At 47.8% G+C, this 21683-nt stretch overlaps 1 protein-coding gene across 4 annotated transcripts in view; it reads left to right on the plus strand.

The window, feature by feature from the left end:
* The window catches only part of ARHGAP10 (Rho GTPase activating protein 10), a 336765-nt gene extending 318204 nt beyond the window's left edge, over positions 1-18561 (plus strand). For 2 of the 4 annotated variants that reach the window (XM_002815196.5, XM_054554568.1), the window contains 3 exons: positions 8904-9056; positions 10178-10269; positions 17777-18561. In XM_002815196.5, coding sequence (XP_002815242.2) covers positions 8904-9056; positions 10178-10269; positions 17777-17865 — 334 coding nt within the window. In that variant the 3' untranslated portion in view covers positions 17866-18561. The remainder of the gene's footprint in view (positions 1-8903; positions 9057-10177; positions 10270-17776) is intronic. The other 2 variants (XM_009240367.4, XM_063723687.1) reach the window with 1 other exon arrangement.
* The last annotated feature ends 3122 nt before the right edge of the window (positions 18562-21683 follow it).

A 21683-nucleotide genomic window follows, 5' to 3' on the forward strand; every position in this document is an offset into this window, starting at 1 on the left:
TTTACATTGGTAAGTCACTGATTTCAAACAGGCCTGGCTTTGCATCCACGTTCTTTTTCTTACAACCTTGAAGATCTTTTATATAAGTGATTTAAGCAAACCAAGGCTTAGCAAGATTATCTGTAAAAGGGGAATAATAACATCTGCCCCTCTGGGCCGGAGTGAGGTTTCCAGATACCACATGTAATAAAACCCAATCACTGCTCCCCTGAGAGCTCTAGACAGCCACCTGCTGGGATTTTCCTTTCCTCTGAGAATGTAATTTAATATTCTTAGTTTAACTTGACCCCAACTTCCTGGTTCATCAGTTACATAATCTCCTCACTGACTAGCTCAGAGAGAGAACCTTTCTAGCCTTGGAGAAGCTCTAGATGTTGACCTGAAGTCGTGTCGTTTTTAGCAGTTACTGTATTTATTCCCGGAGGACTCAGCTGGGGCTCGTCTCCTAGCCTCTTGCTTTGGGGATCTGCTTTATCAGAGCCTCTGAGAATAGACCCTTGGCTATCACATGATCAAAGCATGGGGAACCTACTGAGACGCAACCACATTTATAACTTATTCTGTCTGAGCCGTATACCCAGGTAGCTCACCCATTACAAAAAGTAACCCATAAACCTCTTTGTAAGTGATTGGTGGATTTTTCTGAGTGGAGTATCTGTGTCCCTTTAGAGCTGTGCTTGGCCCTGTTGAAGATGTTCAGCCTTCACATTGGGTGGCAGCTGGTCGAAACATTCCTGTCAGTGACTGCAGGACTGTAACCTTCAGACCTGGAATGCCCCCTAATTTTCTGAAATGAAGTTACAGTTCCTTTTCTATTCAGCTAGCAAGCTAAAGTTCAGCCCTCTTACCTGATTCCACACTGATCATCTGGAAGGAAGGTAGGATTCGAGAACTCTTTTGAGTGGAAGAGCGGTCAGAGATGTAATTCTGCACCTGTTCTCTTATAGCAAAACCAAGAACTTCTGCTGTAAGAGAGTGGACTTTGGGAGTGAACTTTGTCAGATGATTAGATGATGTTCTTTCTTGTTAAAGGAGGAAATCCATGTAGGAGCCTCAGGATCGCACAGGCTGAGGACTGAGTGTTAAACATGGCAGGCCTTCCTTCATGGGGCTTGAGGGATTTCCTGCAGTGCCCTTCCTCCTCTCCCTGACCGCCTACCTCCTGCAAAAGATACTTGTTCTCAGCTGGGCGCGGTGGCTCACGCCTGTAATCCCAGCACTTTGGGAGACTGAGGCAGGCAGATCACTTGAGGTCAGGAGTTTGAGACCAGCCTGGCCAACATGGTGAAACGCTGTCTCTACTGAAAATACAAAAATTAGCCTGGCATGGTGGTATGCACCTGTAATCCCAGCTACTCGGGAGGCGAAGCATGAGAATTGCTTGAACCTGGAAGGCGGAGGTTGCAATGAGCCAAGATTGCGCCACTGCACTCCAGCCTGAGTGACAGAGCAAGACTCCGTCTCGGGGGAGCAACAAAATAAAGATATTTGTTCTAAAAGGTGAACAAGTTACTGCTTTTACGTGCTGGCTTCATATATTGGCTGGCTCCCTGCTGCTTGAGAGGTGATCTTGTATAGTTGAAGAGGGCCTCTGCTGCAGGAAAGCGCTGGGTATGTGTGGGTCAGCCCCAGGCACAAACAAGGGAGCCCCGCACCACAAAACCAGTGAAGATGGAGGGGATTCTCCATCCGAATTGTCTTCATCTCCCCCAACCCCCGTGTCCCTTCCAGGCTTCTTATCTGGTCTGTTTAATCCAGGGGTGAGCAAAGTGTGGCCTACTGCCACCTGTCTTTATAAAGTTTTATTGGAACACAGCTACACTTAGTTGTTTACATTTTGTCTGTGGCTGCTTTTTCACTAACAGTGATAGCAGAATTGAGTAGTTGCAGAAGGCCTGCCAAGCTTGAAGTATTTACTCTCTGGCCCTTTACAGAATAAGTTTGCTGATCTCGAGCTAATCAGTAATCAAAACAAGTCTGGAAGGGCCCACCTTTCTTAAAACCCAGCTTCAGGAAGTGCAGTTAACCACTGTGGTGGTGGATGGAGAGTGCGGGTGATTTTCAGTGTAAGCTTCACACATCTCTTCTTGTCATTAAACCAACCAGACATTTTCCCTATGGGTTTTGGATGCCCTCAAATGTTTGTTTATAATTTCAGAAGGCTTTTAGTGTTTCAGTGACTGAAAAACCTATGTGGGGTTTTTCTTTTTATAATGTATCATTTAAAATAAATTTTTATTTTGGAATAGTTTAAGGTATGCAGAAAAGTTATAAAGATACTACAGAGTTTCCGTAGATCCTTCACTTCCCCTCTTCACTTCCCGCCCCCACCCCACCTCCGGCTCTTAGCGTCTTACAGAACTGTGGTACCTTTGTTAAAAAATAATGAAATTAGTGTTGATACAGTACTGTTAACTAAACCACAGACTTCATATGGACTTCACCAGTCTTTCCAATAATGTTCTTTCTCTGTTCCAAGCTCAAATCCAGGATGCCATGTTTCTATAAGCAACTTTAGATTTTTTAAATGATGACATCTACTTAATATAGTCATACTTTTTTCCCTTTGCATAGCTGATTTGCTGTCTTTTGGTAAATTAAATGGTTAGTGATGATATAACCCTAGAAATCAGAGGTAAGATCTGACCCAGAAATATGTAATAGTAGTGAGGGCTTCGTTTATTGACTGTTTGCTATGCTCCAGTGCTTTACGCCTATCATCTCATTTAAACCCACAGTGACCCAGCCGATGAGTCATGACTCTCTTCACGTTAGCTGAGGGAGTTTAGGTTGCTCAGCCAAGTTTCAGTTGTGGATGACACTAAGTGCAGGCTAATGATGGTAACTGTGGGCCAACCTCTGGGGGGGCACTCATAAGTCATTCGATTCCTCCTCAGCATAGCCTCTAGCTATTGACAAAAAGAGGAACAAGCCTAGGGGAAGAAGAAACTGCAAGCTGGCACTCAGCCAGCAATGGCAGTGCCAGCTCTGGCACCCAGGTCTCTCTGCAGAGTGGCAGAGTCTTAGGCATTTGTAATTTGCATGTGTACGATCCTTCAATGGCCCCTCTTTGCCTTTAGGTTATGATCGTGCCTCCTGAATATCCTGGTACTCGCATCTCTCTCACATTCTTTCCATATTCCGTTCTAGTCACTGAAAAGGACTTGAGGGTCTGAGATCTGTGCTGTCTTGTCAAAACAGGGTTTACTAGAAGCGTGACCTTGAGTAAGTTGCTTTCACCTTTCTGAGATGGTCTTCTCATATGTCATGTGGAATAATAGGGTGGTTGGGAATAAGTGAACTAGTGCCTGCATGTTGCATCTAGCACAGGGCTAGATTGCACAGTTGTGCCTCACATGAGCCTGGGTGTGGGGAGGTGATGATGATGTTGACTATGGTAGCATCAGCTTCAGCATTAGCGCCACACAGATGCTGCCTCCTCCAGGAAGCCCTCCTGGCTATCCCCATGGTTATTAGGTGCTCCCTCCACTCTTCCTCTGAGGGACCCTGGGCATATCTCTACATGGCTCTCAGTGCCTGTATTATGGTTATTAATTGGGCATTCTCCACTCACTTGGCTGGAGAGCAGGTGGTGTCACGGTTTTCTGGGTGTCCCCAGGGACTAGCACAAGGCCTGACAGGAAGTCCTCAGACCGTAAATGATGAGCCAGTGGGTCTACTCTGAACCTTCCTTGATGGGCAGCAAAGGCCTTCTCCCCCAACCCCGTGGGTTATGGCGACTTGCATATTACAGGCCTTTGTTTCTCTGCACTGCTGTTGTCCCTCGGTTTGCTTGTGTGGAGCCAAACAATGTGCTTGCGTGTGGAGTTCTCCCTCTCCTGGCACTTAAGAAATAACTGGCATTTATTTGAACAGAGATTTTCCCATAATATACAGATCTACAATATTTCCTTCTGTCTTTATTAAAATTTTCAAACACTCTTGCCCAGGACAGCTGTTCTAGACTTATGCTGTATGTTTCCCAGACTGGCATGAAAGATCATTTCACTAATGTGTTAGCTTCTGCTCAGAGACCTGGCAAATGAGAGTTTAGAATCTTTCATTGCAGGGCAAACTTCTGATTTGATCTCGCATTGTATAACCATAGTGAAATATCTTGGTATTTGGGGGATTTAGTCACTTCAAATAAACATTCATTTCTTTTCTTAATGCGTATTCTCCTCGCTCTACCCTTTTGAATTTAGGTTGCACTCAGTGCTTATACAGGCTGGAATCAGGGGCTTGTATCTCTAGTGCTGCCCAAAGCCTGACCTGTCTATATTGTGCCAGAAATGTTTGTTAGATGCAGGAGTTCTCTGGTGATCAGTGCAGCTGGTGTCGAGTTTTAACAGTTAAGGCCCCTACTCCCTTCCCCCTTTCTGAAATGTTTGTGATCTGCTGCTGCCAGAATGTTTTTAATATGCGTGGAGCGTAGAGTCTGGTACTGGAGGCGATTGGATCACAGTTTGAATCAGAAGCAGCATGGACTGCTGATCTGTTCCATTTTCTAAAAATACACTTTGTAAAGTAACCACATACACAGCACTGTCATAATTTCATGTTTTGGGGTTTGGCCCCACTGCTGCACGTGAAAGCTACAAGGTCTTTCCCCGAAATTCAGGCCCGTGTTTCCAAGCAAGAGTGTTGACTCTTTTTAAAGAAGAGAGTTTCCTCATCCTTTACACAAATGCATATTCTTTCCCTGCTTACTGTCTTCCCAGCTCTTGCACTCACCCCACCTAAACACAAGAAATGCCTCTGTAGCCTCGGGAACAGTCAGGTAGACTTTCAATCTATGGATTTTCAGGAACGTGTTTCCAAGTTAGCAATTTGAAATTTTCATGTGCTTTTAGTGAAACACTCTTGTTTCTATTTGTCCCCTTTCTTTGAGAAAGAAGGAGGGTGATGTTGGCCTTCCATACCGAAGATGGAGAGGAATCCTGTTTTAGGAGAAGCCTTTTGCAGTGTAGTGTGTTAAGTTGGGAAGATAACGAACAGATATTAGTAGTTCTGTATATTTCTGTCTTGGTAAACGTGATTTCTGAGCTTTTTAGGAACAGTTGACTTCTTCCTCCATTTTCGCGAACTGCAACTTGGCTTTCAGGAAACTTGTGGCACTTAGGTACTTTTTTGTACTTGGTCAGTAGCTTGGCGTTAAACAGAATTGGTGGTTTGTGCTCATGCCAGTCTTACTAATCAAAAATCCGTAGTTAAAGGGACAACAAGAAAAAAAGGCAATAAATAGATTTTTTAAATGTTTAAATTTGGGAAATGGTAGGAAAGGACTCTCAAAATATTTCATTATGTTCTAGCACATAATGAGCTTTTAATTATTATTTCACTAATCACCTTTGATCTTTTTCCCAAAGATGTTCTTGGGGAAAAAGCTGGGGCTCTCCCCTGAACCACAGAGTACAAAAAAATGATCTGGTGAGTGTTTTAGTTCTCCCAAGGATGATACTGTCAAGAACTGTGAAGGGTCTGAAATTGTACCCTGCTTGCGAGCTACCAAATTAGCCTACCATCGTTTCCGGGATGCTGGCAGAAGGCGTGGGACTCGCGGTCAGAGCCAGCAGCCTCTTCTAATCACAGCAATGACAGTATCAGTGTTTTCTTGTGCCAGTTCCCTGAGTTCCAATTCCTACAAGGCGACGCAGCTTGGGCCAGGTCACACCTACACGCCTCAAGAGAGAAACCTGGAGCTTAGAAAACCCAGATCTTTTGTGATGGGTAAAGCCCACTCTTTGAGAGAGAGAGGAGAGAGAGAGGGGGGAGAGAGAGGAGAGAGAGGAGAAAGAGATATGCCTTAGGGCTCAGTTCTCTCTTGGAGCCCAGGTTGAGGAAAAGCTGTTCGTCCTTTGCTTATGGGCTGCCATTCCAAAATGCCTCGTGTTCCTTGAAAATGTTTTAAATAAAAGAAGGGAAAGAGAATATCGGAAATTCTCTTTTAAAACTAATACTTTCCTCTACTGTTTTTTGAGAAAATGTAGGTATTCCATTTTAAATAATATTTAAAAAATTTTTTCAATTCTTCTTATTAAAAAGTTACCCAAAGTTTGGAAGGTAGGAGATGGTTACATAATGAAGCTCATGTTTACTTTTTTTTTTTTTTGGCCTTCCAAAAAATATGGACAGTTTGCTTTTGGGAGACACTATGAAACATGGCATCATCTGACGTGTACTGGCTTTAGATGTGCACCCATTACACAACTTAAGTATATTTACTCACTTGCCTCACCTGATCCTTCCCGGCCGACAAGCCTCTGAAAAATTTCCTCTATCCAAGCAGCTACTGTGCTGGTTCCCAAACCTTGTTTGGCTGCACAGGTCTCTTCTTTCACAGGCTTCCAGTTGTCCACACATCTCATTGCCTCATCTCCATAGAGACTGTCTCCAGCCTTGCACGTTGCCCCGTCTTGTGAATATTCCAGCTCACAGTGTGTCTGCCCTTGTGGGGTTCTGAAATCAAAGGAGTTACCTAGTAGAGGCTTCTGAGACACACCCAGGAAATCACATGCAGAAACTTAAGTCTACATGGGAAGTCTGGGAGGTAATCTTGGTGAACCGGTTAGTGCTAGATCACATAGTGCATGTGTGAAACAGCAACAGAAAGATCACAAAAAAACAAAAAAGATGAATGTGGAGAACTTGACCCTGGACAAGGACTGCTGATTCTGTGTTCCTGTTTTGGGATGAGATGGAGAAAGCTAGGGTGCGGGACAGGCAGGCCTTTCTGTTTCGTATCTGTCATTACGGTGGTTCTTTCACTTTCTAAAAACCGAGGGGTATTTTCCCTAAACACACACACACACACACACCCCCACCCACGGGTGTTTTCATGGAGGTTTTCTTTTTTTTTTTTTAAAGAAAGATGTGAGGACTAAGCAGACAATACCTATAAAATTTATGCTCTTTATTTTTCAAGGGCCACGTAAGTATAGTCACATAGTTACTTTATCTTCTTCCTGTAACTGTCCTCCCTCTAGGCAGATGGATGGCAGTCATTGACGATTTAAGACTCTGAAGAGCTGATGGGGGCTGTGGCAAAACATCTCATCTTCCTCCATTCACACCCTCCAAGCACCTTGAATAATTGCTGGGAGATAACTTGGCAATTGTTTGGTTAACTGTGGCCTTAATTCCCTGCCAGGGCTTCACTCACACCTACCTCTCCTTTCCCTTCCTGATTAGTAAGACAACATTCAACGTTCCTTTTCTGCTAAAAAAAAAAAAAAAAAATGAAGTGACTTTTGTGACTGGTGATACAGATCACTTTAAGATTTATAACATATCTTGCCTTGGGATAAAATAGATTTTATGACTCCCAGATGAATGGCTGGATAGGGGAATTGTAAATAAGCTCTTCGAAGAATAATTTTTTTTTTAAATGATCCCCTTTTTTTCCTGACCAAAGCATAGGAAAGCTTCTGTGTATTAAATACCTGCCAAGTCAATTATGCACCAGATTTGTAAAATCCAGTTTTGGTTTTAGAGCTTTCTAATTTGGTTGCTGAGATGTTGGCTGATGGCTCCATGTCCCCACCACTCTGCCTGGCTTCGTGAGATCTGGAAAAAGAGTTAAAGAGCTTCCTGTGGAGGCAAGAGAAATACTTGAAGCCATCAGAGAACAACCAGTATCAACGTGCCCTTTCATTTATTGATGTAGCAGGCCTTCAGGGAAGGTGTATGGGTTAGAGAGGCCACAGGGAGAGTATTTGGGGAGGTGGAACTGGAGCTGAGCCAAGGAAGGGCAAGATTAGAGCAGGGCGGGGAGCTTGAGAGGAAAGGCAAAGCTTGAGGCAGAGGTGGGAGCGCCAGGAAGCAGAGCTGTGGCAGACAGGGGAGGCTGCTGGGGTGGGACGGCCCCTGGTAGGCGAGCAGGTGCAGGAGCATCGTGTATGGGGAGACAAGTGGGTAAACTTGGCCCTAGGATGCTGACTGTTACCGTGTTGGAGGATTGCACCTAGGGGCTGGCCAGGAGACCATGCTGGTACTGAAGAACACGGTGCTAGTTCTCCGGCAGGGGAAACAATCTGAGAGCATGCTGAGGAGTGCAGAAGCCTCGGGAAACTGCTCGTGGAAACTGGTGTACTGGTTTAGCAGAAGACGGGGTATCTTAGGTGAAGAGCACCTGGGTGCTGCAGACAGGGAACACGTGTGTGTTCAAAATGTCACTGAATGAAACGAGACACTTCTCAAGGGAATGTCATAAACCATAGTCGCCTCCAGTTCTGAGGTCACTGAAGAGTAATTCAGATTAACACGCATCAACTATTTGAACTCTCCCTCTGTGCTTAGAGGCCATTCCAGGTGTCTGTTCACTGACCTGTTTACATTAACTTTAAAAAAAAGGGAAATATTGAGAAATGCTCTGGTCACCAGAAGTTTTTGCTGTTCATTGGTTTCTAAGTCTTTGGCCCTCTCTAGAGGAAGCCTGAATCCAGTGGCATTTTCTTCTGAATTGCCACACGTGTAGGAGCAGGTGAAAGATCTTTAAATGTTTAGCTGATCTTTTGCAGCTGCCGGTCATGTGCTTGATGCTAGATTCCTGTGGTTTTCCTTATAATTAGAAAAAGTGAATACCTTGAATGTCCTACTACTCCTTTGATCAATTAGATTCTGGTTTTCTAATTAGTGACCTCATAGGGTGCTAGCAGGTTGGACAGATTGGAGAACCTGGAGGACAGTAAGACAGCTTGAGTTTGGGGTTGTGGCTGGTTTCTGGGTTGTTGGTATCCGTAGTTTGGGCTGCAGCCCCGGCAGGATGCAGAGAGGACTCCGTCCCTACTGGTCAGGCATGATAGGGGAATTAGTGACCTAGTCATCTGGGATTGGGATGTTGTGCATTTCGTGTTCTGTGGCCTTTCTGCTATTAATCCTGTCCTTCAAACTCCTACCCTTAGCCCAGGCCAGACCCGATCGTCTGTGGTCCAGTGGCTTAATCCACAGTCTCCAACCACAACAAGCTCCAACACAGCTGTGACACCTCTTTCACCCGGGTCGTCCCCTTTCCCCTTTTCTCCTCCTGCTACTGTAGCGGACAAGCCACCTGAAAGGTACGTGGTTTGGAGTGGAATGTGGAATACGGTGGCAGCACACACAGGGGGCTTGATGAACCTGAGCAGGTTCTTGTGTTCTCTGCTGGCAAAAGCTTGCCCAGATACCCCCAGCATCCCGGACTTCATGGACAGCACTTACCACCTTGTATCAGGGCTGTGCCTCACCCAGTTCACTAGCAAGGATGTTCTTTGGAGAATTTGCCTTACATGAGACTTGCTTGAGCCTACTCTGTCTTTGTGGTGCTGATCGTGCATTTATGAAGAAGTTCTTATTTTGGAAGAACTTCTTGCTCATGAGTATAAAGCACATTCTTTGTTTTAAAAGTAGGCAAGCTGGCACTGGAAACATTCGCTTCCGTGGCATCCAGTGGCCAAGTCCGTAGAGGACCCCGCTGCTGGCCTCCAGCAGCCTCTTCTACCTGTAGTGGCTCGGGTGCTTCTTCCTGTCAGTGGCTTCCCCCACGCCAGTGAGGCGAGGCGTTTCCTTTGGATTTGATTAGACTGGCTAAAAGCATGGTTTCCATCCTTTCCACGCCTGGACACAGAGGTTGCTTTAACAAATGGTGAGAAGCTGGGCCCGGTGTGCCTTTCTTGGGGCGGAGGCAGGGTGTAAAGAAAGAAGACTCAGGCAAGAGCAACAAGCCCCTTCCAGAGCGATGGCCACCCGGGGTGGATCTGGGCCGGTGGTTTCTCACCTGTGGAGTGTGTGGCTGTGCCGCCTCCCTCCGCTGGCTGGCCGTGTGTCTCCAGGTGCGTGTACCTTTCCTAATAGACCAACTGTGCCAGCTACTTGGAGATAAACATGTCCTGTGGTTCTAACAGTGCTGAATGGTAGGAAAGGGCATCCCACCAGGTAGGGAGGAGAATTAGGTGAAGTGATTCAGTGACAGCTCCTCAGAGAGGCTCCCTGAGGAAAGGCTTGAATTGGAAACCCATCATTTACTTGAAAATCAAGTACTGTTCTTAGCCTGATGTTCACTTCCACGTTAATTTCTTTTTCGGGAGGAGTTGCCCTACTGGTGACATCAATGAGATTTGGGGAAGGGGGGTTGGGAGGTGAGGTTTCTCTCTGTTTTCCACATTTTCATTGGTGTCTTTTGTATTCTCTTTCTTTTCAGCATTAGCAGTCGGAAGGCTCGAGCCGTATATCCGTGTGAAGCAGAACACAGCTCGGAATTATCTTTTGAAATAGGAGCAATTTTTGAGGATGGTAAGTGTTAGTGGGAGCTTCGTCTATTAATCCTGTCCACAGGATTAATAAGTCTGCAGCACGGAGTGAGCAGTCAGCGATGGTGCTGTTGTTGGGAGGGCGAGTCTCCCGCTTGATGCTTTGGACTGGATTAAGTGGCTGCGTTCGGCTCCCAGACCCCAATGCCAGGGGCCTGTCGTTGATGGCTGGAATGCCACTGTGCTCACCTCTTGATTACTCTCCGACCCATCTCATCTTGTGGGTCTTCATTCAGGTCATCTCTCTCCTGACGGGAAGAAGCTAGTGTCGCTTGGACTTAAGAAATATTTCTGATTTGCACACTTTATTTTCTTTGTTCTCCCAGAGTTGCTAACCAAGTCCTTTAAATGCTTCGGGTTTACCAACTCTGAGTCAACAGAGGATACTACTGTCCTTAAAAATTTTTGATTTCTATTTCTCTTACCATTTTTGTGCTTTACATTTTTGCTGATTTGAACAGTGTGTGAGTCTCCAGATTCAGGTATTGACTTTGCATATTGAAACAAGGGTGTAGCTTTTGAGGATTTAATATTCATACACAAGCATTTAGGAGCTATGCCTGGTTAAATATTTCAAAAAGTTCTCTTATGGCTCAGTGTCTTTTTTCTCCTGCTCTTGCTTTCTTCCCTCCCCAGTCCTGCTAATTATCAAATGCATTGGTTGCTGTGGAAACCGTGATGTCGTGTGTGGGTGGAGCTCCTCAGAAGAGTTCCAGGGAAGCAGTAGGAACCTTAGATGCTTGGAATGGAATGGTTGATTATCCAGAATGTTTGGGATATGTGGAATGTATCAACACGAGGCACAGTGGTGTACTGTCAGTAATGCAGCATTTGCTGACGATTGTTTTTTAGAAAGCAAGTTGCTTCATTTAGAATAGATTTCTATATGCGTGATATGTACTCTTCAGAGACAAGAGACTCCTGGTAGTGTCAGAAAACAAACAACAACAACAAAACCCCACATGCAACAGAATTAGACTTTGTGGAGAAATTTTGTTCTTGGAATAGAAGCAAGATCATTCCTCCATCACCATAACATACATGCAGTTTTGCCAAGAGAATGTGGAACGTAGCTGCCCTGCCCCAGGCCTGTCTCATGTTGGCACACCATATGGCTGAAGGGGGAGACTGCGATGGTAGTATTGAAACACACTCATTTGAGAAATATGATGAATTTTTATTTTGTGTGATTGGATTTGTTTAGAAGACTCTGAACTCCCTCCTGCAGTATGGTTTGTGAGATAGTTACCTTGGTAGAAGGTGTATCTACTAGGATACCTTAGGCTGCAGGTAACAAAAATTGACAGAACTGGTTGAATCAATCATGAAGATGGATTAAAGTCAGGTGCAGTGGTGTACGCCTGTTGTGCCAGCTACTGCAGAGGCTGAGGCAGGAGGATCACTTGTGCCCAGGAGTTCGAGGCCAGCCTGGATAACACAGTGAGACTCCATCTCAAAAAAAAAAAAAAAAAGGGTTGGGGAGATTAGCTTACACAATTAGTAAGTTTGGAAGTAGGGAGCTCTAATTTTAATTCATATTCTCAAAGGTGTTGTCAAAGACCAAGGTATTTCCATCTCTCTGTGGAACTGCTCTCTGCTGGTGGACCTGGGCCTCTGTCTGGTTGCCCTGGCGGGAGTGAGGTGACTGCCACAGTTCCATGTATCATGGCCACACTCTGGCGGAAGGAGGTGTCTCATCCTTGTGTTCCTTTAAAAATGAGAAAACTTTTCCAGGAATTTCCTCCTAGTTTACCCGTCCTCACATCCCAGTATGCAGAACTGAGTCACATGCTTACCCTAAATCCGTCATTTGCAAGGATTTAGACCAATCAGAATCACACAGAGTATAGGATACCTGCTCTGGGCACACAGCCATGTGAATGAGGGCCAGTGCCTAAAGCCAATGCAGATCTGCCAGTTTGGATAAAAGGGGACAGGCTGGTAGGCGTCTGACCCAGGAGACTTACGTTCTGCAGGTCTAAAGTCCGGAGATGACTTGGAGTCTTCCTAAAAAGAAAGAGTGCATGTACACACGTACACATACATAGTCACACATTTGTACATATGTACACACATGTGCACACAAATACCAGTGTCTCTGTGTGTTTTGGAGGAGGAGAGCCACTGACTGCAGGCAACGTGGATTCTGAACTCTGCAGTTATTTTGCCTGGGCTCGCACCATGGCTTTCTTACCTTCCGCGTGACCCGGGACAGGCTCCTTTAGGACTCTGTGCAGCTGATTCTTCACCCTCAGCGGCAGGGATGGCCACAACATTGATGTTGTATCAAGATAGCATTGGGGCTACTAGAAAAAGAGGGTTCTGAGTTGCTATAGACGTATGGCGGAGAGGCTGCTGACCACGATGCCACACTGGGCACATCGTAGTGTGCCACAGACGAGGCTACGTTTTGAGCCAGTTTGTGTCTCCCTCGGGTTCTGTGCTCTGCAGTGCTGGTATCCAGCTCTGTCATGACTTTGCTGGCTGGGGCACCCCGGGTGTCTCAGGAGCTCCTCATTTTGTCCCTCCCCTAAGGCTGGCTACTTGGAAAAATACGTTGTGGATGTGTTGACACCCTCTCCCTACCTAGGGATGTGAGCGTCTCATTTAATGTGAGCTACTTGTCTTGTAGGTGCCGCCCTGATTCTTTTGTAGCAGAGCAGGTAACAGTGGAAGGCATTGAGAATCAACAGCACTAGGCTTGCTGCTTAATAGGGACACTTCTTCAAAGGGTATAGTAAGTTTAAAGCCCTTAAGCAGGGTTTATCTGTGTGTGTGTTTGCACCTTACATCTTCTGTGCATAGTTGATCTCTTAGCTAGTTAAAAGCAGGTGCTTGCCCAGAACACATCTAGTGAAGCCCTTCCTTAAATGGCTATTGGGTCTTCCTGTCTGACAACTGACACTAAGAAGACAGACTGGCAGGTCATCTGACCACGGCTTCTGTGGAGCCAGGCAGTGCTCCAAGTGGCCACTCTAGACAGCTCAGCCCACGGGAGTACTGCTGGGAATGCTCCCTTTCTGCAGACCAGCAATACTTAGTGTCCCTGGAATGCCCAAGACATTTTTCCTGTGTTCACTTATCCATTTGGAGTCTTCCAGCCTCCATAGATGCTCTTGCAGTGCAATTCCTTCTTGTACCTCATACAGGCAACAAAGGAAATTGGTTTATGCCACCCAGTGGCCTTTGGAGAAAACAAACTAGAGGTCAGAGTGACCCCTGGGCGGCCTCGTCAGTAGTTATGCGGTTTGGGATGTGTGCAGCTGTGAGATAGCCTGACCCGGAGTGTGGTTGGCACAGAGATCTCTAGCAATTGTGTAGCTCCGTGACTGTCCTTCTTCTTTGCTCTTAGTGGGTGGGCCTGGACTTAAGTTATGAGTTCCAATTCTAGACGGAAGATGTATTTCTCTAGTAGAGTCACTAATGCCTAGCTGTTTCTTTGGGGCAATGCCTCCCAACGCCCCCGACCCCCACCCCGCAACCCTCGGGAGAGGGCTGTGTTTGTAAGGTCTCAGGGCAGTGATGTTCCTGTGATGGCCAGAGGGACCTTTCCCTTTTCTCTGGGCCTGGGGAATCCTGGAAATAGGTTTTGCTGGTGACCACCAATCAGTCCTGCTGTCTTTCCAGACAGGTGCGCTCCAGTCAGATGGGCAGTGGTTGCCTCCCCAGGGGCAGGGTTGGGAAGGGTGCTGAGGCAGGTGGTTTCCAGGAGCGACCCCACGTGGCGGCAGCAGCAGCAGCGGGGCTGTTTTCCTGGCTGTCCCAGGCTCTTTGTCAACATCCACATGTAGATGTGGGGGAGCAGGTGTGGCCCAAATTAATCCTTAAAAGCCTCTGGTGATTAAACTGTAAAGGTCTCAGATAGACACAGAATAATCCCTGGAAAACAATTTGGCATTATCTTGGAAAGTTGATCACATATAGACCTCACAGCCCAGCGATGTGGTTGCCAGATAGATTCCTAGCACAGGGGAATCTGAGAAAAAAATATTGAGTGAAAAAATAAGTTCCAGATGACTATGCGCTTCTGACTTATGTGCTTCTGGTTAAGCTCACACATATGCAAAATAAATAGGATATTATTAGGGATATGTGCTTGTGTGACAAAACTGAATTTTACCCATAGCCGTGGTAAGATAGTGAGAAACACAACATTCAAGCTACTGGTCGCCTCGGGGTGGGAGATAGGACAGAGCCCAGGACGCAGCCTTCCTGTGGGTCCTGTGGCAGTTCTGAAGTTGAGTGTGGGTTCCCGGCACTCACCGTGTGATGATGACACTTCAGTGATTTCAGTACTTGTCACATACACTGTCTACATTATGCTGAAAACTGAGTTGGTGGAAGGGACCTGCCTCTCTTTGGTGCTACTTGGGGTCCCCACCTCACACCCGTCTTGTTCCCTTGTTGTGGTCTAAAGGCTGTGAGGACACCGTGGCTGAAGCAGAGTGAGGCTCCTGGACTGAGACCTGCAGGCACAGGGAGGGTGCGTGGGAAATGACAGACACTGAGGCTGCCATGTTCTCCACCCATAAGAATGGAAAAGCAGAGCCCTGTTGTCGGCGTAGACACTGCTCGGGGGAGGAGTGGTGTGATAAACTAGGAGAGGAGCCCCAGATGGGTATTTTGGGGTGCAGTGCTACTGAGAGAGGTCAGATCTTCAGAGAGGGAGGGAGAGCCTGCCAGCCTTATCTGCAACTGCAGAGCCACTTTTCCTGTGCTTGGGGATGCCTTGCTGTTGGTCTCCAGACCCTTCTAGCCCACCCCGCCCACCGCTCGGCTGGGTCCACTTCCAGGGCTCTTGGATGTTACAAGATCCCCCTTGGTCGCCTCTGTAAAGCAGTGACATCTCTCTCCCTACTGGCTTCTGCCTTCCAGGGAGGGGAGGGCTGGGGAGGTGGTGAATGGGGTTGTGGAGGCGTCTCTCTGGTTTGTTGGTTGGAGAGGTGCAGGATTCCCGGCCTGGCCTTGGTTTCCCCAGTCAAGCCTCCTTTCACCTCCAGCATTGTAGAAAATCACCTTTTTCCTCCCCTGTTCATCCTGTCTTTTATTAATACCGAGTCTGTGCTTGCACAAGTGTGTGATGTGTATAGGGTAGGAGGAGAAATAGTGAGCATGTGCAGGTGAGACTATATTTGAGACTATCTTACTGCCTCCTCATAGCAGGTCCTGCAAGCTAAGTGCTAGTAACCCCGTGTTGCAGGTAACAGCCGAGCAAGGCCCAGGGGTTAATTTCCCAGATGCATCTAGGTAGCCAGGAGTCTCCTCTAGGGCTCTGACTTCAGCCCTGGGCCCCTTGCCACTCAGGCCCCCACATTGTTACAACCCTGAGGGCCTGTTTTGCATAGAATCTAAAGCTTTTCCCTGATGGTGGCTGCACACTAGTAGCACTGCCAGCTGGGGTGTTTGGATGAAGTGAGAAGTCTCTAAAAATCCCAGTATGAAGAACAATGTCAGGGTCAAGGTCAGTGAAGGCATGAAGAAAGTGACTTGCTGCCAGATCGCTTTGAGAGCACATCTCTGATTTTGCTTATTCATTCAGTACACAGATAATCATGTGTCTGACACGGTGCTAGGTGCTGGGTCTCATGTTACATATGTTACATGCTCTCCTAGTCTGGACTAGAAGAGAATGTTTCAGTGTGTCTCTCCTATATATACATGTATGTGTGCACACACGCACACAGAACATGTAGGGTGCATAACTGGGAGCCCCGACCTGGTCTGGGGCCAGGAGAGGAGTCCCGGAAGTGGGGGGATGCTGAAGCTGCTCTTTGAAGCATGAGTAGGTGCTGTCCAGGCATAAAGGCAGGGAATAGCATTCAGGCCCAAGGGAACAGCTCCACGGAGGCCTTGAAGCCAGAAGCTTGTTGAATTTAAGGAAAGTGCAGGCGGTTAGGGGAATGCAGACAGCCGGAATGTGTTCCTGTTCATCCACGGGAGGGAAGAACAAACAGTTACCTTGTTGCAAAGGACAATTAGAATTGGATTGTCCGTGTCTTCCAAACTGTGGGCAGCTATACCTTAGAGGACCATGAACTCAATTCGCTGAGTTGCAATTAGCATTCAAAGAATAATACTTTTCTACACAAATCCATGGGGAAAAAAATAATACAGAAAGGAAGGCATTGTGTGCGTACAGTGAGGGTAAGAGTATTGCTTCATGAAACTTGTGTGTGTTATGGATGTGTATGCCTGTACTTGGTTTTTGATATGAAATTATTCTCCTGGGTTGTGATCAGAAGCCACCTTTCGAGTTGGTCTGATGGAGTAGCTCATGCCTCCCCTTTCCTTTATGCCACGGCTGCCACGCCTGCACCTGACCATGGTTGGGGGTTTGAGCTGGGGCCTGCCCACAGCTGGGGGTTATGAAATGCTTCTGTATTGCATTTCCGAACACTGGTGAGGAGTGCTTGGACCTGTGCCCTTTGCTGTCCAGGCTGCAGTTTTCTCGTTGAGTATCACGTGAATATTTATGAACGGTCCATTGTGCCAGGCACCGTGCCCAGATGTATAAGGCTCAGGCTGCCTTCAGGAGTTCCCCATCCAGTGTGGGTGACCAGACTCTCAGAGGAGGAGGCATCCAATCAGGTCTTTAAACAGGAGGAATTACCTGGTGAAGAGGTGGGGGAAAGGCATTCCAGGCAGAAGCCACTGCGCTTGCAAAGGCCTGGAGTTGCAGTTGGGATTTCTCTGGATGATTCACTGCAGTTGACATGCATGATGTGCCAGTGGAGTGTGAAGAGCTCCTGGAGGGGCAACTGGAGCCAGGTGCCCAGGGGCCTGTGTTACAGACCAGTAAGGAGCTTGAGTTTGAGGCTGGGAGGGTGGCTCATGCCTGTAATCCCAGCACTTTGGGGGGCCAAGGCAAGTGGATCACCTGAGGTCAGGAGTTTAAGAGCAGGCTGGCCAATGTGGTGAAACCCCATCTCTACTAAAAATACAATAATTAGATTACAGGCATGGTGGTGCGTGCCTGTAATCCCAGCTACTTAGGAGGCTAAGGTGGGAGAATTGCTTGAACCCGGAACGTGCAGATTGCAGTGAGCTGAGATTGTGCCACTGCACTCCAGCCTGGGCGACAGAGTGAGACTCCCTCTCAGGAAGAAAAAAACAAAACAAAACAAAACAAAAAACAAAAACAAAAATGCAAAAAGCTTGAGTTTGACTTTAAACAGGGGAGTGATATGATCAGCTCTGTATTCTAGAGAGTTCACTGAGCACGTTTGTGCACAGTGGATTGGAAGGGGCCGGACTCTGGAAACTAGGACACTAGTTAGCAGGCTGCTTTGGGATTGTATAGATGAGGATTGTGGTGGCCAGTGCAGGGAGGCAGAGCCTGTCAATGACCCTGGTGCAGACTTTGTGACCCAACATCCCAGAAGTGGCCCCTGTTCTCTACTGGCCACTCCCTGCTTGAGCTTTTAAGTGAACACCTAGGAGGCAAGTACTTGGGGGCATTTTGTAAAAGTGATTTTTCTCTTCTTTTTCAGTACAAACCTCCAGGGAACCTGGCTGGCTAGAAGGGACTCTGAATGGCAAGAGGGGGCTGATTCCACAGAACTACGTCAAGCTGCTGTAGCTCCTGGCCTCAGAGCCCCTGCTGACCCTGGCACCCAGGGACCTGCCTGGGGGCAGAGAGCTGTCTTCCTCCTCCGAGGCTCTGGGCTGCACCCACAGGTACCTCCACACTTGGGAGTTACCATCATCACAATCAGCCTTGGGGGGCAGGGGGTGGCAGGCAGGGATGGGACGCACCACACAGAACTGTGATTGTGGATCAGGAGGGGAATGTCAGGATTCGCAAAATGGACTTTTCATTTGTCAAGTATCGGGACTTGTGATTTTTAATTATCCAGCATATAGAATGAGAGGGAGGGCAGCCTTCTGCCACCTCTGTCGCCTCCACTGGCAGTCACACCACCAGAGCCACCCTGGCTCCCTCTCCTCCCTGAGCACCTGCTGCTGCGATTTTAAAGGGAACTGTACTATTCGCAGTGATAGGTTTGCAGAGTGCGTGCTTGGCTGTGGCAGCCTAGCTTGGAGAGGCTGCTGCTGGTGCAGGGGAGATGGTCTCAAGCCAGAGGGAAGCAGAGATGTGCTTCTCAAGCCTGCCCTTCCTAGACGGCCACCTGCAGGACCCCACACTCACTGCACTGGCAGCGTGCACTGGCGTATTTGTAACAGGCTTCTTGGTGCTCCTCACCCGTGTGCTGTTTTCCAAACACCACCTTTTTGCCTCAAGGTCTCTGTAAATGAAATAAACTGTAATTTACTATTTGATTTGTCTGTCCTAATGTGGGGAAGCGGTCGTGGAAGTCATTGCCCCATCTTGATTTATGAATTGGCAGCCTACAATGGGGACTCGTCTCTCTCTGCTGTTGGCGTGCTCACAGGTAGAATCTGTTAGCGGGGAGCCTGGAGTATTTGGGGTGGGGCGTTTTCCTGGGGGCAGCAGCAGCCTCTGATGTGTGCAGTCCTGGAAGGGCATTCACACCTCCTCCAGTGGCTGCACAGGCCTCTCTACCCTGGTGCCTGCAGGACCTGGAGCAGGGCTGGGGCTTTGGCCCTGGGTGGTTTGTGTGAGCCATCTCAGTGCCCTGGGACCAGCCCTCCTACCAGCACCATTGTACCACCCCTCTCCCACACCACCCAGCATGCCTCTGCCTCCCAGGCCTCCCAGGCCTCCCTGCTAAACTCTCCATCTGGATTAATTTCGGCGTGGAGGGGAGGAGAGGGAGGCAGAGCAGACCTTCCCAGAAGAGCCTTCACCCTTGACCCTGCCTGCCCCGTGATGATGGCCACCCCCAGCATGGGCAGGCCATGCTCTGATGCTTCCTCATTCTCCTCCACCTCCAAGCCAGGTGCAACAACCTCTTGGGGATGAGGGGATTTGCCTTGGAATGTGGGGCTTAGTTTTAGTGGCCCCAGGATGCTGAAGCCAGCCCCATGCCCCAGAGGCTGCTCTGGGGCAGACATGTCTTTCCATGCATCCCCATTGGAGGCTCCTGGACCTGTCAGACTTCTCTCAAGCATTTATCAAAGGATGGATGTGTCTGTTGCCTCATCCCCAGATGAACTGACTCAAGAGCTTGCCAGTTAACAGCTTGGAAGTCACCTCATGTGGATCACGTGATGGTGTGGAGTTTGGGAGTTGTATGTGTATGGGGAAATGTGCTTCTTGAAAAGTGTCCGTACTGTAAATAAAAATGACAATTTCGATGCAACATAATTTAAAATAATCACAGGCCCAGTGAAGAGCATTGAGACTGCAGAGGAGCCCAGGGCCACCCTACCACAAGCGGGTCTGAGGCCTGGGCAGGGGCTGGCTTGGCCCTAGGGCTGGGGCAGCATAACCTCCAGTAGCCTGTTTTCTGAGTAGTCATTGCCGCCCTGACTCGTTGCTTGTGATGTAGAAGGGAAACTTGACTCGTGAGAAGAGGTTGCTGGCATGTTCCACTTCTGTGAGAGCACCTCTGCAGGAAAAGGCAAACCTGTGGGCAGCTAGAGCAGACTCAGGTTAGTGTTGGGAGTGGCTTCCTGGCAGATTCCTAATTGGTGTATCCCCAGGGGCCATTAAAAATCTCCCTGCACCAGGCCTTGATTGTTTGCTTGCCGGAGATTCCTATTGTTAACAGTGAGATGCACCCAACCAGCCATTCCCTTCAAAGTGCTTTTACCACCACTTAAAGAAATCACCACCAAGTCTGGCTATCTGTGTGACCTTGGGCAAGATTGGTCACCCTCATGATTCTGTTCCAGCCTCCTAAAAATAAAATGATACTGAGAGGTTTGGGGTTGAAATGACCTAATAGAAGCAGCGCGCCCAGTATGTGGGGAGGGCTTGGCTAACAGGAACTGCTGTTTCCGTTTTTCTTACTCCTATGAATAAGAATAGCAGTATCTTGCATCTTTGTCATCAGGGTCTTCTGTGTTCCTTAGGATGATGAGGTGACAAGTAGTGAAGTTCCACAGCTGTGCCCTGTGGAGGCTCCTGTAGCCTTAAGAGCTGAAGACCCCTCCTGTGGCTCTCTGGAAGAGTGGGGTAGTGCCAGAGGGGAGCAGGGTGTTTCTGTCTGAGAATGTGACGCGTGCACAGCAGTGTGGCCAGGACTGCCAAGGCCTCTGGGCAGGGAGCTTACCCCTGGACATGGCCCAGGATGTACTGAGGAATGGGATCAGGAGGTGTTTTCTTACTTTGGTGGATCATCTTCCTTCCCCTAGAAGAGGAGGTGGAGTATGTTTTGCTGTTTTAGCTGGATGGGTGCGGCTGCTCCCCAGGCTCTGCTGAGGCTGCCTGGCCTTCCCTCAGCCCCACCTTGCTCAGCTCCTGCGGCACCAACTGCGACTGCCTAGACCAGGTCCATAGCCTGTGTTCATTCAGAGGCAGTATGGTGGTTTGGGGCAAAAAAGAGCACTCGGGCTATGTATTTCTTGTTGGCACTGGGGCTGCAGGGCTTGCATCTGATGGTGCCACCCACAGGGCCTTCACTGGTGTTCCCCGCACCTGTAAAGGAGATGCCAGGTGAGAACAGAGCCAAAGGACTTGCAGGGGCTGTAGCCCCAACTTCCTTCCTTTGTAGTAGCAGCCACACATGCAGTTGGGGGTATGGAAGGGAAAAGCAATGGGTGTCCATGCCAGAGATGGATGTCTAACTCATTCTTTCCTTACAATGACTGCACAAGCTAGGAGATACTAGCCCATTTTATGGATGAGAAAATGGAGAAGAGCACTTGCTTGCTCAGGTTCAATAAGCTAGTCACATGTTCTTTCTGCTGTGCCATCTTGTCCTCAGGGCCATGCTGTTATGAGTTGAATTGTTTCCCACTCCCCAAATTCACATGTTGAAGTCCTTAACCCCCAGTCCCTCAGAATGTGATGTCATTCGGAAATAGAATCTTTGCAGATGTTGCTAGTTAAGCTGAGCACAGTAGGGTTGGCCTTAATCTGATATGACTGATGTCCTTAAAACAAGGGGAAATTTGGACACTGAGACAGACTCACATAGAAGAAAGATGACATGAAGAGAAACAGGGAGAAGACAGCCATCTACAAGCCAAGGGGAGAGGCCTGGAATAGACCCTTCTTTCTCAGCCCTCACTGAAAGAACCAACCCTGTTGACGCCTCCATCTTGGACTTCCAGCCTCCAGAACTGGGAGAAAATGCATTTCTATTTAAGGTGCCCAGTTTGTGGTCCTTTGTTACGGTAGGTCTACAAACGTAATACAGTGGTGAAAAGTGCATGTTGCATTACAAACAAGCTGCTTTGAAATCTTATTTTTGCTATTTTATATCTTGGCGACCTCTGGTAAGTTACTTGACCTTTTTATGGTTCTGTTTGTGCCTGTGAAATGGAAAGAGGAGAAGCAACCTGTGGGATGTGACAGTTAAAGGAGAG

The sequence above is a fragment of the Pongo abelii genome, chromosome 3, assembly GCF_028885655.2.
Source record: "Pongo abelii isolate AG06213 chromosome 3, NHGRI_mPonAbe1-v2.0_pri, whole genome shotgun sequence".
NCBI classification, from domain to species: Eukaryota; Metazoa; Chordata; class Mammalia; order Primates; family Hominidae; genus Pongo; species Pongo abelii.